Source organism: Cydia splendana, chromosome 14 (genome assembly GCF_910591565.1).
Source record: "Cydia splendana chromosome 14, ilCydSple1.2, whole genome shotgun sequence".
In the NCBI taxonomy this organism is placed as follows: domain Eukaryota; kingdom Metazoa; phylum Arthropoda; class Insecta; order Lepidoptera; family Tortricidae; genus Cydia; species Cydia splendana.
Window position 1 is genome coordinate 1361374 of NC_085973.1, and position 18020 is coordinate 1379393.

The 18020-nt window shown below is 40.7% G+C and overlaps 2 protein-coding genes across 2 annotated transcripts; one reads left to right on the forward strand and one right to left on the reverse strand.

Moving 5' to 3' along the window:
* Positions 1-66: 66 nt before the first annotated feature.
* Positions 67-2396, reverse strand: LOC134797047 (integrator complex subunit 11). Its single transcript, XM_063769265.1, has one exon. The coding sequence runs from the start codon at positions 2005-2007 to the stop codon at positions 220-222; it is 1788 nt and encodes a 595-aa protein (XP_063625335.1). The 5' UTR covers positions 2008-2396; the 3' UTR covers positions 67-219.
* Positions 2397-2611: 215 nt separating this feature from the next.
* Positions 2612-17699, forward strand: LOC134797086 (GDP-mannose 4,6 dehydratase). The gene is made up of 8 exons (XM_063769309.1): positions 2612-2978; positions 6379-6573; positions 8639-8719; positions 9226-9385; positions 11500-11732; positions 12956-13171; positions 14664-14795; positions 15354-17699. Exons 1-7 carry the CDS (start codon positions 2910-2912, stop codon positions 14793-14795), a joined length of 1086 nt encoding a protein of 361 aa, XP_063625379.1. The 5' UTR covers positions 2612-2909; the 3' UTR covers positions 15354-17699.
* Positions 17700-18020: the final 321 nt, after the last annotated feature.

The following is an 18020-nucleotide window of genomic DNA, read 5'->3' on the forward strand; positions in this document are numbered from 1 at the left end:
TGTACAAACTAGAGAAAAATCATACTGTATAAGATAAATCACATTGAGTATGTATGAATCGAAAAATCGAATATTAGTGATAGTTTTATAATCTTAACTGAAAACTGGATTGGAATCTCTTTTACATCACAAATACTTTTTTTGAGAGCTTGTTACTTTTTAAGCTTGTTCTTATTCCTATGCCTTCAGGCGCACATACATTCATGCTTAATCTCAAAATCATTGAACCATAGACTGCAGCAATCCTAATATGTAACTGCCAAGATCCTCATCCTGGTTGGTCCAAGAGACATAAATATTTTTTGTAGTTTCATCGTCACCCTCAACTTTAATAAGCACGGATTCCACAGAGATGTTGCCATCAGATATTGTGATAGACCAGCCCGATAACTTCTCTGTGAGTAAACCTTTCAACTTCTCTGCAGTCTTGAGGGCTGGACCCGGGTCATCCAAACGCACAGTGCTTGTGAAACGGATGATATGCCTGTTAATGCCAATTTCATCGCACATTTCATCAATGTCTATGAGAGAAAGTCTATTGTCTTTGACACAGAGAATTCCATTCACTACACGCCGTCTCTTTGGATCTGGTGGCTGAGCATTGTATCTCACTGCTTCAGCTTTCAGTAGCCTTAAAGACACATCAATCGGGATTTTAGTTGGAGTTGAAATGGTGCAAGTTTCTCCATTGGCAGGCATGTAGCAGTTAATCTTGAACTCCTTTTCAATTTTGTCCTTCAAAAACTCCATTTTCTGAGCTTCACCATGTACTAGAAGGACATTCTTGGGTTCACAGTATTGAATCAGCTGCATGATGCCTTTAGCATCAGCATGGGCAGAGAAAGACATGTATTCTACTGCCATTTTGACTTCCACCACTTGACGGTTTTCAAATTCTACTTTTTTGGCTCCATTTAAAATCTTATGACCAACAGTTCCTTGCACACAGAACCCAGGCATGATAACCATGTTTTGTTCATAAGGTGCCCATTTCTTGAAGATGTTTAATGACAGTCCAGCATGTAACATGCCCGGAGTTGCAAAAACCACCATTGCACCAGGGTTATCAATGTATGACTTATCAAAAGGTTTAATATGTTTAAAATCAAACATGTTTCTCTGTACAAAAGTCTTCCTGATCTTCTGATTGGTCCATGTGATGAACATTTTGTAGTAATTGTTTGCTTTTTCTGTGAGGCCTAAGGCAAAGTACACTGGGCATTTAAGATTCATCCGTTCCCAGTATGTTTCCAACAATATACAGAGTTCCTGGGCACGGCCAAGGGCAAAAACAGGGATGAGGACTTTACCACCCTTTTCTACACACTCATGGACTTTCTTAAGGAAGTCTCTTTCACGGCACCTTTTGGAATCTCTGATAGTAGTAGCATAAGTTGACTCTGATATAAGCAAATCAGGTCTGCACTTGTCGATCCAAGCAGCTCCTAAATGTCTATCCGGAGTCATATTGTAGTCACCGGTGTAGACGACAGACTGAGATCCAACTCTAATCCAAAACATGGCAGCACCCAGTACATGCCCAGCATAATATGCCTTTATTTCCAAATCATTGTCTACCATTACCGATTGGTGCAATGTTACCGCAGTAACTTTCTTAATGCAATCTTTTATCATTTGAGATGTGAAGAAGTTAGATTCACCTTTTCTCTCCACTGCAACTTTTCTCATGTCCTCCAGGAGTATAGGAGCAATGGCTTTTGTAGGATGTGTCATGTATATAGGACCAGTGTAACCGACCATCTCCGACATGTAGGGCAAAGCACCACAGTGGTCTAAATGGAAATGGGAGATTATGACACAATCGATCTGGCTCGTGATTGGACCTTCAGGGACAATATAAGAGAAATCCGGGAAGCGGCGTTCGTCGTTATAACCCATATGCATTCCACAGTCCAGCATAATGTTCTTCCCTCCCATGGATAAGAGAATACAGCTCCTGCCGACATCCTGGCCCGCCCCCAGCGGGGTAATCTTGATGTCAGGCATCACGTTAGCACGAACTTTATCCTGCTTCTACACGATGGCGCAATAATGCGGTCCACCTTCGTACAAACAAATTACCGCTCAGCAAAAGGTTAGCTGTCGCGAGTAATCATTAATAATTCTTAAGATTATTCACATGTTCGGACACGATATAATGAAGTAACTACCTGTCCTTCGAAGTGGTAATAACCTCTTCTTTTATCAAAGACAAGTTTACGTCTTATCACAAGCTGTTTTTGATGTAAGCGCGGTCTTGTCTAACTCAGCACTTTTCTCAATGTAAGAGAATATACATTTAATTGCGCACTGTACAATAATACAGTTTGCGACGACGACGACGACGATAAATTAAACAAACATTAAATTACAATTTGCAATGTTACAGCAATAAAATTGACATAAATGAATAAGATAAAAAAAATTAGCCGTCAAAATCAAATCCTCGCTATAAAGCCACTAGCACACGCTGAAACTATACATGTCTTGTCGTGTATCGTTCATTTTATACACATTCTCAACGTTTAATTCAGTTGCTCAAACACAACAATATTATCATTTTTCAATGACACTGACACTAAACTGACACAAGTATTTTAAAACCTATTTCCAGAAACAGAATTTTGTTTCTTAAATTCGTGATTATTTGTATTTTTATACACTAACATTTCCTAAAACGCGAGCATTTCCTATATTAGAAGTTATATCACTTATTATTTCACCTATTAAATCCATTCCTATCAGTTGTAAACCGTTACTTCGCACGATAATGTTAATTGAGTATGAGTGTTTGTGATAAGCTTATCAATCCGCATCAAGCGTCGCCGGCTCGCGCGGTGAGGACGTGTACACTACGCCCTGTGCCTTAAATATTTTACTCTCTTTCTACAATAAAAAAAAAAAACAAAATGTCCGGAGAAGGTTCAAACGGCGATGGAAACAAGAAGGTGGCTCTTATCACCGGTATCACAGGACAGGTAATTGAATATTTATTTCGTTTACGATATTTTGGGTTTTTCCAAGAGGAAAAGCATTGTATTTGTAATGTACAATACTATGTTTAGCAATTCTAGACATTTAATATTTTACTTTTTAGGGTTCCGTACCCAAAGGGTAAAACGGGACCCTATTACTAAGACTCCGCTGTCCGTCCGTCCGTCCGTCCGTCCGTCCGTCCGTCCGTCCGTCCGTCTGTCTGTCTGTCACCAGGCTGTATCTCACGAACCGTGATAGCTAGACAGTTGAAATTTTCACAGATGATGTATTCCTGTTGCCGCTATAACAACAAATACTAAAAATATTTGTTTTTATAGATAATGGTATTTTTGTCGTTTTATGCGTAATGATACGGAACCCTTCGTGCGCGAGTCCGAATCGCACTTGGCCGGTTTTTCTCTACTCTTATGCTAATCGTAAATACTTAAAATACTCCTTAAATTAAAATCTAGACTGTACAATTCTAAAATCTAATATTATCAGATTTATCAGCTAGCAACTAGTTGTTTATGATAAGGAATTTTATAATACTTGAGCACAAATTTTAATACTAAATTTTAATTATTTTTTAATTAAATTTTATTTTTTTTGCAAAAAAGCAGCGTCTCTGTTGAGCAGAACAAGGGACAGTCCAAACAGCATCCTAAAGATGATTGCTGATCATGTGTGTTGTCCTGTAATTAATGAAATAATTTTAAATGTAAAGTCAAATTTAGCTTTTAAGTACTAACATTATTTTTAAGTATGTACTAACAAAAATAAGATCATTGTTATCTTTATGAAATAAATAAATTGATTGATTGATTGATTGATTAAACATTTTTGTTTAAACTTAGTTGTAAAATATGAGTAAGTATAGTTTTATTTTGTCATAAGGATTAGGAAAGTGATCTTTGACTTTTTGTATCTTAATATTGTGGGATTTCCATTTGTTCACTGACGAAAGAGTGGACTGTAAAGAGGGGACGATAGGGGAATAAGTTTAGGGGCTGGTTGAGCAAGAAAGTTATTGTATGCTAGAATTAACCTATGAAATTAAATTTAAGTGTGAAATAGTGTGAGACGAAGTTACCTTTGCAATCCGGTGGTTGTGGGTTGAACCGTTGGTCTCCGTTGTGGACTGTTGGTGGTGGTCCGGGCTGCCCTTGTCGCTAGCTAGAGGTAAGCTCAGAACCGTTACCTTCAGTCGGCCAACTTAGACCTAGGATTCTCCACTGCAAAGATGGGCACGGCGTCCTTCGGCTACACAGCACTGATTTTAAATAGTCTAGAGATTGGCAGTAGTGCTTTTAACAAATTGCGAGAAAATTAACGAGAATAGCGAAAGGCGATGCGAACTGGTATTAGTTTCATGACATACTGGCCCTGACAGCTTGTGATAGCCGGTTTAGACTCTCGGCTCGCGGCGCGTCTCGTGGCTCGCCTCGAGTGGCCTTGAGCGCATGAGCCCGTCGAGCTAATGATTACAGTCTCGCCTCGTGGCTCGGCTCGAGGCTCGTCGCATGGCGCCTAAGCTCGTCGAGCTAATATATTTTAAACACTAACGGCACGGCATAAGGTTTATAATCGAATGACAAGTCGAACGCGAGTGTGAACGCAAGCGCGAGTCCCGCGCGAGCCCCTTTGACTCGTGCCCAAAAAACCGCTCCTCCACGCGAGCCAGGCGAGCGCGAGCAGAGCCGCGAGACGAGTCACGAGCCTACCGTTCACACTCGCGTCTCGTGGCGCGGCTCGCGCCTCGTCTCGTGGCTCGCGCGAGAGTCTAAACCGAGTATGACAGAGCAATATTTAAATTCGAACCGTGACTTTGGTGTTGCCACAGTATTTACAAAAAATAATCCTAAAAATACAAAGCCAAAGCTGAACACCATTCAACAGCTGATCTCTGGCCTGATGTTGTGAATACTTCCCGGGGAATTTCAAGCTAGTTCTGTATTTATTTATGGTAAAACCCAGTCCTACATTTATAGCATTATTTAAGTAATATTCCACACTTGTTTCAGCTTTAGGATTTATACCTATATGCTTAGATTGGAGCAAAATAGGAATATAAGATAAGAGTTGAAATTCCAATCTGCAATTTTAATAACAAAACTTCCGTGAGACACATACATATTAAATGTATTAAGAACGCGTCACTCACGTATTTTAAGTCGAAAAAGTCATATCCGTGCTACACGCCAACCCGTGTACCCACGTAAATAAACCCAGCAAGGTCTCGAGTTACACAAATACGTCAATATTCGATTCCGAATCTGCATTTGGCTCTGGAACTGCATTAAATAGGGTCCGGATCCGCAGGTCTCGGTTCTGCATGGGTAATGGGTAGACAAGCCCCAACTGGTTTGAGTTGAAACAAATAAGTACCATTATTAAATGATAAACTGATCTTATATTGCATACAAAACGAATGGGGTTTTAATATTTTGATCAACCATCACTAACAGCAATTATTCACTAGTAATTCAATTCGTCGCTCTTATACACAACACATCGAAACGCCATTATATGGCGAGAAAAGAATGAATGAATGAATTTATTTATTACAGACACCATTAGGTCCACATATTAAATGCCTGTGGTTCCGAGTACTTGGATAGACGGATCATAAAATTTGGCGTCCCGAACGGGCATTTGGGGCCGTGTAACCCGGCAACGGGGCCCCGGCGACGGGTACACGAAACTCGGACGCGACCGCAAGCCCTAATTAAAATATTAACACATTTTAGTAAATGGATGAAATGCCTTTCACGCCGCCGTACGCTACAGACAACTATGGAAGATATCAATACATATTTCTATAGGATTTAATGCTGTATGCTGTATGCAGCGTACGACATTTTCCAGACACCTATCTTGAACCGTTTAAGTAGTTCTAGTAGCTGATAAATGCGAAAACGGAAGTATAGACAAGTTAACTTCCGCTCGAACCTTGTAATATTTATTGCCATGAAACTTTTTTGTTTAAACCCAGAAACTCATCGAGATCGAAACTTCCGAAATAGAAAAAAGATAATAAAAACTGTTTGTGAATTTGCATCGTCTTAATTATATTTGTATTGTCTACATTTCTACGTGCCACGTGCCTGACTATAGGGTACAAGGAGGGTACAGTGGCTCGGAAAAAATAGCCGGGTACAGTGGCTCACCCAACCTAATTCCAGCATGAAAGAGGGTAATTATGCTTCCCTGCTAATACAACAAAAACATTCAGAAATCGATCAAAATCAAATGGACGAGCAATGGTTATTCTAACACGTAACGGTGCTACAGTGTATAGCGATATTTGGGCGACTCACTGAGCCACTGTTTGCGATGATCCACTGTTCCCGCCTTGAACCTAAGGGTAATAAATAACTAAGTGTATCATTTGACCCCCAGGATGGTTCCTACCTCGCCGAATTCCTCATCGAGAAAGGCTACACGGTCCACGGGATCCTCAGACGCTCCTCTTCCTTCAACACGGGCCGCATACAGCACCTATACGAGAGACCGGCATGTCACACTGGCGGCCGCATGCATTTACACTACGGAGACCTTACGGACACTACCTGCTTGATTAGCATCATTGTCAAGGTAGGTAAACAAATACTAGCGGAATTGTCACTTAAAAAAAAAATTGCCGCTTGCTAGGTTGTGAGCCAATGCTCACTATTACTTCAATAACTATTATTACTAACTTATATAACCGGCACATAGAACCAGTATTTTGCGCCATGAGTTGTTGTTGTTTTGACCACAAATCATAGAAGCGGAGCGTGAATCTCGTGATCTAAACGCGTAAGCGCCATTAATTTTACGTCGCTTACGACGTTTTGGTCGCGTGGTACAGGTTGCGATTGTGACAATTTTATTGTTTGGTATGGCTTCTCAATATTAGGAAATAATAACTCAATGGTCGTGAGCCGGCGGAATGCGTCCTCATTTGCAGTGAGACCTATGTTATCGTTAAACTACGTACCACATGAGAAGTAAGTTACGTATGATAGTTGTGCCGTTCTAGAGAAAATTCTCCGTTTACTATGGGGCATGTTCTCGTATGAGATTATTCCCCATACAAAACGGAGAACGTCCTCGAGAATGGCAGAACTATACCTACGTATGTCTCACTCATAATTGGAGCAGCTCAACTGAGAACCTTACCGAAGACTGCAAGCATAAAAAATAACACTGTAGATATTACTGTTGCATTCCTGTGCGTAGATATTAGTGGTGCGTTCCTAGTGTTAGTGTTGGTCTCATAACCTATCAATACTTATAAATACGATGAATTTCTGCATACGAATATAAAGGGGCCCACTGATTAACAGTCCGCCGGACGGTATCGGCCTGTCAGTTAGAACAAAATTTTGACAGTTCCGGACAACTGACAGGCCTATACCGTCCGGCGGACTGTTAATCAGTGGGCCCCTTAAAGCAGCGGTCGGCAACCTTTTAGCAGCCAAGGGCGACATAGCAGTTAACGAAGTGGACGCGGGCCGCACTTTGTTAATATTTATGACTTTATTAGACATTGTCATTTGTCAATATTACATACAAAATAGCCAGGGAGGCTCGCGGGCCGCAAGTGAGAGGTTCGCGGGCCCCATGCGGCCCGCGGGCCGCTGGTTGCCGAACGCTGCCTTAAAGGGTCGGCAATGCGCTTATGACAGCGCTGCTATTGACATTGTCAGTTCTGGCGAGCTGTGGCGGGCTTAAACTACAGAACAGATAGACTAGCTTAGACCAAGAAAAGTTTGCAGCGATTTTGATAGCCCACGCAGTGCAAGTGTTATTTATACGTCATAATTTCATAGTTTGATTTTTTAAATAACACTTGCACAGCGTGGGTTATGAAAATCGCTGCTTACTTTTCTTGGTCTAACTCTAGTTGAGATATAGTATACATAATATAATATGTTAAGTGTCCTTGATCGCTTTACATAAATTAATTATGATCACACCTTACCTACCAGCCTCTGCCGATTATAGCATGAAATGTATTTCAATAAATAACACATACAGCAAGGTTGAGTGCGGCATGCTTTCATACCTGAACAATAGTGCGATTACACGCTTTACGGCTTACGAATCGTTGTTTGCTAACCGTACACGTTGATATGGTTTATGATTCAATATAATTCCGAGCTATGGTCATTTTTACGAGGGATTTAGGTATGTTTCGCGTATTAAAAACTAGCTCCTTGTGACGTCGCCAGAGAATGATGAATAGGAACTCATCCAAGGAAATACAACCTTGGATGAAATGTATACTTGGGAATAACTATTCTTAGTTAAGTAGGTACACCAAATTCGGCGGTTTAGGTATAACCGTGAATTGCTTTTCATATGCGGGTAATAAACTAAATATAATTGGATATTAGCTTAGCACCTTTGCATACAAACTTATATGCGGGGGGGACAGGGGGGTACCTTTTCTCTGCAGCTGACAGCATAAACATATGAATACGAAAACAATTAAGTAGTGGCGAAAACAGGCGGTAAGATTTATGGGTAAAGAGCGATCGAAATAACGTTTTACGTGCGTACGTTTAATTATAGGGTATACCTACCTACGTCAGATCGCGATGGATGGAGGGGCACCATCGCGAAAAGCCTCATGACGTAATAAAGAATTACTTCCAACATAATTTTCTTCCAGACTCGACCAAAGGAGATCTACAATCTCGGAGCGCAGTCTCACGTAAAAGTGTCCTTTGAACTGAGCGAATACACGGCGCAGGTGAGTTTCAACACTTTCAACCATACATCTTTGATCTCTGGTCTGGTCAATTTTTAACGACTTCATATTTTCAAGGTTTAATTCCGTTAAATATTTTATAACCGGCGGTTTTTAATTTCGGAGCCTTACTCAGTTATCGTCGAGATCTAAGTATTGTTTGAAAAGTTAAATTATTTGAAACCTTGAAACATTGTAGGCACAATTGCGTCGCTTACTTAACTTGCAACTCGGGTAAATTCATTCGACCCTCTCAGCAAATGTGTACCTAACCCTATTACCTTTTCTTAATAAATACCAAAATCGCATAATCTGACAGATGGATTTAACCGAGTTTGAAGTTAAGCGACTCGTTTATTTGTGTATTTTTTAAACTCCCTAAGTCTAGGTCTTGTATTTTGTTTCGGTAAGCGACATTTTGTGAAGTGCTAACGACATGTTTTGTGAAGTCGGTTATTTAGTATTAGAAGTTATTTAAAGACTAAGTAACCAAAATCTACGTATTATAGGTGGACGCATTAGGTACCTTACGACTACTGGAGGCAGTCAGAGCCGCAGGTTTAGAGAAGGAGACGCGAATCTATCAGGCCTCCACCTCGGAGCTGTACGGAAAAGTGGTCGAAGTCCCACAGACGGAAAAAACGCCCTTCTACCCACGATCACCTTACGGTAAGTGCTAATATTTCTGTTAGAATTGATATCAAAGCAATAGGAGTTTGCTTACGAATTTACATAATTTAAGTGATTTTGTATTTGATACCCTTTACTCATGCAGGTTTCCTCACGATGTTTTCCTTCACCGAAAAGCTAGCGGTAAATATCAAATGATATTTCGTACATAAGTTCCGAAAAACTCATTGGTACGAGCCAGGATTTGAACCCGCGACCTCCGGATTGAAAGTCGGGCGTCATATCCACTCGGCCACCACCGCTTCGGAAACCTGCATACATCTGCGAAGAAATTCAAAGGTGTATGTGAAGTCCCCAATCCGCATTGGGCTAGCGTGGGGACTATAGCCCAAGCCCTCTCGCGCATGAGAGGAGGCCTGTGCCCAGCAGTGGGACGTATATAGGCTGAATTATTATATTATTATTATATTATTACTCATACGACGCACTAGTCGTCGTCGTAATGCGTCGTATGAGGAAATTAAAAGACTGGCACAAGAAAGAAATTATTGGCGATTACTCCACCGACAAGAGCAAAGCTGTTAAGTTATGATGATGATGATGACCCTTTACTATTTTTAGGGTTCCGTACCCAAAGGGTAAAAACGGGACCCTATTACTAAGACTTCGCTGTCCGTCCGTCCGTCTGTCACCAGGCTGTATCTCATGAGTCATGAACCGTGATAGCTAGGCAGTTGAAATTTTCACAGATGATGTATTTCTGTTGCCGCTATAACAACAAATACTAAAAAGTACGGAACCCTCGGTGGGCGAGTCCGACTCACACTTGTCCGGTTTTTTTTAGGGTTCAGTACCCAAAGGGTAAAAACGGGAACCTATTACTAAGACTCCACTGTCCGTCTGGCTGTCTGTCTGTCACCAGGCTGTATTTCTTGAACCGTGATAGCTAGACAGTTGAAATTTTCACAGATGATGTATTTCTGTTGCCGCTATAACAACAAATACTAAAAAAGTACGGAACCCTCGGTGGGCGAGTCCGACTCGCACTGGTCCGATTTTTTTTAGGTACCTATCTGCGTACCTAAATAAATATGTGTCGAAGCCCCTAAAACTTAAAATTATATTGTTTTGTCAAACATTTCTATCCTAAATCCTAATACGACAAAACTTAAAATAGTCGTGGTAACATTAGGGCTCATTTAGACGATGCGAGAACTCGCACGCGAGTTTCATTACATTGCGGTTTTTGATCGGTCGGTTGAATTGGCCGTAACCAACAGTCCGCAATGTAACTAGAATCGCATGCGAGTTCGCGCGCCGTTTAAATCAGCCCTAAATTCTTAAAACGCATTTAAGATTGTTACAATTGATTTTTACCTCAAATATCACCGAGCAATGCAAACCATTGAGTAGAAAGTAGAATGGATGGCCTCCGGATGTTTCACACATTTGTTTTTGGATTCTGGGTATTCGCCAAGATAATGAATGCAATTGACTTGGGAGGTAAATTCTTTCGATTTCGCGCAATCGCGACAGTTCACTATTGTATTGAAGAACCAGAAACAATCGCTTTTATTGGTTTGATTCACTTTTTCTCGAGTGACTGATTTTGACAGCTAATGTAGATGGCGTTGTAATACTCTGTACATTGTACGAGAACTCTAATTGTAAAAAGTTGACATTTAACAATTCAGTTACTACAAAACATGGCGCCGTACACCTTTGCTATCTAACTCGGGGCACGATTATTCCTTAGACTAACCCCCTTATTAATATAACTTTACGGGCCTGATTTAGTTAAATCAGGTTTTATCCCTTTCTTACAAATACATAAGTCAAAATGACAGATAAAGACAAACGATTCGCAGCTAATTCAGGCCAGTAACGCGTTTATGAATAACGCCATAAGACTTTTAAATCAGTCGAAAATGAACCCACCAATGAACGTCAACTGACGTCTTTGATTCAAAGCTCCGTTCTCTTAGGGCCACTTGCACCATTCCACTAACCCGGGGTTAACCGGTTAAACCTGGACTTACCATGGTTACCAGTACAATTTGACACTGGGTTAACAGTTTAACCGCTTAACCCCGGGTTAGTGGAATGGTGCAAGTCGGCCTTTTAAACATAACATTTCCTTATAAATATTCCAGCCTGTGCGAAACTCTATGGCTACTGGATAACAATAAACTACCGCGAGGCCTACGGCATGTTCGCCTGCAACGGCCTCCTCTTCAACCACGAGAGTCCCCGGCGAGGCGAGAACTTCGTCACGAGGAAGATCACCCGAGGCGTCGCGAAGATAACTTTAGGCCTCATGGAGTATATAGAGTTGGGCAATCTGGACTGTAAGAGGGATTGGGGGCATGCCAAGGATTATGTCGAGGTAATTATATTAGTTTCTTTAAAACCTATAGGTGTCTTCAACCACGAGAGTCCGCGACGAGAACTGTCTCGAGGAAGCTCACCCGAGGCGTCGCGAAGATCACTTTAGGCCTCATGGAGTATATAGAGCTGGGCAATCTGGACTGTAAGAGGGATTGGGGGCATGCCAAGGATTATGTCGAGGTAATTATATTAGTTTCTTTAAAACCTCGAAGTCTCTTGAACCACGAGACCCGACGAGGAGAAACTAAACCTTTATTAGTCAATCTAACAGCACAGGTATACCTAAATCGCTTGTTTATTTTCAGACCGTCGAAATAGAGCTAACATTTATAAACTAATTTCAGAACCTCAGGTATATTTTTCTTGGTGTCAAATGCAAAAACTTCAAATGAAAAATGTACAAATTATTGTTTCATTTAAAGAGGATCATCCGAACATGGCAAGGCAACGTTGAACTACAATGAGATCAAAACTAAATATTATTGTATTGTATCGGTTCGTATCAGGTCTGATTCAGTACAATAATATTTAGTTTTAATATTTAGAGATAAATACAATAATATTTGAATGCTAGCCGACCGACTGCGTTGAGTTGGGTTACGTTCTCGCGCGTGGGTCCATACTTGAAGTCGCGCTAGATGTATGAAGTCGCGCGCGAGAACGCAACTCATGCTAGCCAGTCATAAGAGCGGCGCAAGAATTATTAATAAACTCCCAATATATTTATAGAATCCCCGCGCTTACTTTTGCCAATCAATCTATAAAATTTACAGATTATATCGTTTTAAACAATGGAAGCGATAATTTGTCTACCGAACTCATCTACTTATCAGCAGTGATAAGAATAACAAGTAATATGTCGAGCACTACAGATACGTGATTTATAAATTATAAACATCGGGGTTTTTACACTGCAATTATGACGGTTACACCCCCAATATGACCGGTTTTTAACTAAAATTACAGCTAGATTGGGTAATAAGAGCCACCCACACTAGCGTCTTTTGAGCGTCGGCGTCTAGTCAATACTATGGAAAATGGCGTTGCTGCGCAGTTGCGCCGACGTTGCGTCGAGCAGCAGCCATAGAGTTGGCTAGACACCGACGCTCGGAAGACGCTAGTGTGGGGTGGCCCTAATAATATTTATTGCAATCGTCATTGTACAATCTCGGATATAAGAACATAGTTTACATGCATCCTAATATTCCTATCCTTTTCCAGGCAATGTGGCTGATGCTGCAACAAGACGAGCCGGAAGACTTCGTAGTGGCCACAGGAGAGACGCACAGCGTGCGCGAATTCGTGGAGAAAGCGTTTGCGGTCGTCGGACGGACGGTCGTGTGGCGCGGCGCCGGTGTGGACGAGACCGGACATGACGCCAAAACTGATCAGTTGCTGATCAAAGTGAACCCTAAATACTTCAGGCCGACTGAAGTGGTGAGTTTCTTAGTTTTTTTACCATTACCTATATATTTTATAAGTTAAGAGTGACAGAGATAGTACTACTGTATCGCGCCCATTCGCCGTTGTCGGACGAACGGTTGTGTGGACGAGACCGGACATGACGCCAAAACCGATCAGCTGCTGATCAAAGTGAACCCTAAATACTTCAGGCCGACTGAAGTGGTGAGTTTCTTAGTTTTTTTACCATTACCTATATATTTTATAAGTTAAGAGTGACAGAGATAGTACTACTGTATCGCGCCCATTCGCCGTTGTCGGACGAACGGTTGTGTGGACGAGACCGGACATGACGCCAAAACCGATCAGCTGCTGATCAAAGTGAACCCTAAATACTTCAGGCCGACTGAAGTGGTGAGTTTCTTAGTTTTTTTACCATTACCTATATATTTTATAAGTTAAGAGTGACAGAGATAGTACTACTGTATCGCGCCCATTCGCCGTTTTCGGACGAACGGTTGTGTGGACGAGACCGGACATGACGCCAAAACCGATCAGCTGCTGATCAAAGTGAACCCTAAATACTTCAGGCCGACTGAAGTGGTGAGTTTCATAGTTTTTTTGCCCATTATATTTATAAGTGACAGAGATAGTACTACTGTATCGCGCTCATTCGCGGTTGTCGGACGGACGGTCGTGTGGCGCGGCGCCGGTGTGGACGAGACCGGACATGACGGCAAAACTGATCAGTTGCTGATCAAAGTGAACCCTAAATACTTCAGGCCGACTGAAGTGGTGAGTTTCATAGTTTTTTGCCCATTATATTTATAAGTGACAGAGATAGTACTACTGTATCGCGCTCATTCGCGGTTGTCGGACGGACGGTCGTGTGGCGCGGCGCTGGTGTGGACGAGACCGGACTTGACGGCAAAACTGATCAGTTGCTGATCAAAGTGAACCCTAAATACTTCAGGCCGACTGAAGTGGTGAATTTCTTAGTTTTTTGACCATTATATTTATAAGTTAAGAGTGACAGAGATAGTACTACTGTATCGCGCTCATTCGCCGTTGTCGGACGAACGGTTGTGTGGCGCGGCGCCGGTGTGGACGAGACCGGACATTACGCCAAAACTGATCAGTTGCTGATCAAAAGTGAACCCGAAATATTTTAGGCCTACTGAGTGGTGAGACACGGCTTATGCTGAGCCGGCACCCTATTTGGTGTACTTGTGATTCATTAGTAATTACTTTGTTGTGTTCATGGTATAATAATATACACCGCCTGGTACTCTCTTCCGACCTCGTGACTGACACAAGCCTACGTCATCATGCGACAGCGCTATAAGATAATATGCGATAGCGCTATACAAAGTGGCAATGTTATTGTGACGTAGGCTTGTGTCACTCTGGGAAGAGAAGACCATGTTTTATTAGACTATGGTTGTGTTTATGTATTTTTACAGCAAATAAATATTTTTCTATTCCAAATATAAATGGCGTATTAAAGTTGATTTCAATTTTGTTACAGGACCTACTTCTCGGCGACGCATCCAAAGCGAAGGCCAAGCTCGGCTGGTCGCCGCGCGTGTCCTTCCAGGAGCTCGTGCAGGACATGGTGCAGGCCGACCTGGCGCTCATGAGCAAGGACCCGGAGGCGTAGGTACCTGACACTTTACGTCGCGAATGTACTCGTAAGCTATTAGTGCTTGAAAATGAAAACCTAGAAAATGGAAACCAGCCTAGGTTTCCATTTTCTAGGTTCCGAAACATGTCGTGCGAGTGACTGAAAACACGAGGGTAAAACCGTAAAATTAGCCGTACTGTAGGTAAATATGTGTCGACGCACAAACGGCACAAACCTTATATGTATCCCTACTGAGTATGAGAGAGAAAGAATTGTCAAAACTGACGTATATTAAAAGAAAATTATTTATTCTATGTCTATGGTTTTTCTATACACGGTGGCTAAAGGAACTTTTACTATGTGACCAACCCCGAAATCGCGAAAAAAAAATTACCCTCCTATAGAAAGTGGACCAGCCAAATTTTTATTCGCGATTTCGGGGTTGGTCCCATAGTAAAAGTTGCTTAGTATAATTCCAAAACCCCCCTGGCAACGGGAATGCGCTTATTTTTTAGCCATCCTGTATAATGACATCACAACATAACAGAATCCTTAAAAGGTATTCCTTAATTTACTTTTACAATTGAATTACAGAAAACTGGGCCGTTCAAATTATGTGTCCCGGGTAGATGTTGACGCCATCGTCTCTCATCATCTGAGCTGTGCAGCCTAATCTCTGGTAAATTTTGGTAATACTTTTTATTTTCAATAATACGTACAAAAAAGGGCTATGACTGTTAGGAAATGCCGTTTGGCAGTAAGTCCGCAGTGTTTGTGTGTTAATTGTTACTGTGCAATAAAGAAATAAATAAATACCTATTATAAAGTACTGTAATTAATAACAATAACTACTGGCCGTTTTGCAATGTCAGTTTTCATTTTCAAGTGAATTAATTACGTATTAATTAAAATTATAAAGGCATTTTGTAAATGTTACGTAGGCTGTCTGTCCACTGGAGCAGAGAAAGGCAGCGAAGTGGTGAGCAAGATAAAAATCCACCAATAGGGCAAAGAGGAGCGGAGATTATATACAATTTAACGGTGGATTGTTTATTTCTCTCACTGCTCCCCTGCTCCTGCTCCAGTGGACAGGCAGCTTTACATTATATGAGAGATGCATTTTTTTATTTGTATAGGTGTTTGTATTAATTAACATAAATGTTAATATTCAGCAAACATATTATATTATGGATGGTTTTAAGGGGCCCTGTATCGGCCTGTCAGTTGTTCGGAACTGTCAAAATTTTGTTCTAACTCACAGGCATATACCGTCCGGCGGACTGTTAATCAGTGGGCCCCTTTATCCACGTGACAAAATGTCCGTCACTTTTTAACACTGCGCGAATGAAAGTGACGGATACCGTTTTATCTGTCACGTGGACAAGAACGACCATCATATCCGTACAGTAGATGGTTGTATAAATACATGTCACTCAAATGTATCAATCCTTTGCTCTACCAGCTTCGATTAAAAAAAAACTCAGAAAATAGCCAACATAATGAGTTAAAGAAGAAGAAGAAATGAATATATGTTGTTCGCCTTTTTCACCATGTCACCATGGCTGTCACGTTCTAACAAGTATCAAAGTGCGAAAGTGACGCATGACATGACAGGTGACAAAAATGCAACCATGACATCTGGTGCTGACCTACATGACGTAATAAAGGGTTAATTCATGTTGTTTGTTGTGAAGCGTCTTTGTGTAACTGCAAGCTAATGAATCGTCAGGTGACAAGTGTCACAACCAAGACTCGCTAACTAATTACAAGTTCAGAGTCATAAGCGAGGCGTAGACTAGCAAGTGCCAGCAATTTACGTTACATTGCCGACTACTAAGGTAAACTGCATACAAAAGTTTGATCAGATACCGCAATGTAATGAAAATTGCATGCAAGTTTTTGCTAGTCCTATACTATACCTCGCTATATAGTGAATCGTACTAGCAATAAAACAAGGTTTTTTTTTTTTACAATTAGTGAGTTTTGGTTGTCACCTGACGAAAACGACAAGTTAGAATTTTAGTAGAATTATCGAATTTAATGTTAAAATATATTTCATTGTGTATGTATACATACACAATGAAATACACACTATACACTATAGTGCCCGATCGGCCAATCACGAATCATGACAGTTGAAAATACACAAACGACTGTTTTCTGGCAGAAAAAAACGGGTGTATATGCCTACAGTGGTTGCCTATATTGGTGACAACATTTATTAGGTGATTGATAATTATAATAAACTGGTTTATATTACTTGTTACTTCAATGTTAGCTATAAGCTATAATTTGTATAATTTAAAGTATTATTTTAAGAATTTAAGCATCACAAACTTGTATTTTTGTGTTAATTTTTCTTTGCCTGCTCGTAAAAATATGTACAGTAAAGTACATAATTCTAAGATACTATTATGAAATATATTTGCAATAATATATATCTGTAACATTCCTTCAAGCGCTTTATATATAAAGTAGTTAGTCAAAAGAGATGATAAAAGTGTTTAATTTATAGAAAAATATTTAGATATTTTGTGTAAGATAAAAATCATATGAAATATGTTATTCTCATCTCTCGCTGGTCTCATGGTATAATAATATACTCCGCCTGGTACTCTATTCCCGGCGTTTCTAGGTCACCTAACTGACACAAGCCTACGTCATCATGCGACAGCGCTATATGATAATATGCGATAGCGCTATATATCCCCTGGAGCGCCCCAGAATTACCGTAGTATGGAACTCCTATACTAGTTACCAGCACACGTGTCTGTTTAGGGCGCTCCACGGGATATAGCGGCCATGTTATTGTGACGTAGGCCTGTGTCACTCTGGGAATAGAAGACCATGTTTTATTAGACCATGGCTGGTCTGGCTTTAGCTGTGTATATATTATTGTGTAAGTAACTTTTGTAACTGGGTGAATTACAAGATAAATCACATCTTTGTTTTTGTATTATTTATCCCTTTTTTTCTCTTTTCGTAAGTGAAAACAGACTTGCGTGGAAAAAATAAAGTTCAAAATAATCAAAATCGAGAACACTATCGCTTGCCTATAGATAGTTTCTACCCGTAGTGTACAAAAGAAAACAAAATTAAAAATCATACTTTTTATTTTACAGATTTCTACATAATTTCACAATAGTGAAGTTCAAATAACTAGTTAAAGCGTAGGGTTTAAATGTAGAATTGAATAAATCGCATAGGTAGGTACTTGTGAGCTTGTGGGAGTTGCTAGCGTTTCGTTTTTCTACAGACTAC

Coding starts and splice junctions, on each gene's coding strand:
- LOC134797086 (XM_063769309.1), top strand. CDS start 2,910: ATGTCCGGAGAAGGTTCAAACGGCGATGGAAACAAGAAGGTGGCTCTT. Junction 2,979..6,378: donor TCACCGGTATCACAGGACAG/GTAATTGAATAT, acceptor TTTGACCCCCAG/GATGGTTCCTACCTCGCCGA. Junction 8,720..9,225: donor TGAGCGAATACACGGCGCAG/GTGAGTTTCAAC, acceptor TACGTATTATAG/GTGGACGCATTAGGTACCTT.
- LOC134797047 (XM_063769265.1), bottom strand. CDS start 2,007: ATGCCTGACATCAAGATTACCCCGCTGGGGGCGGGCCAGGATGTCGGC.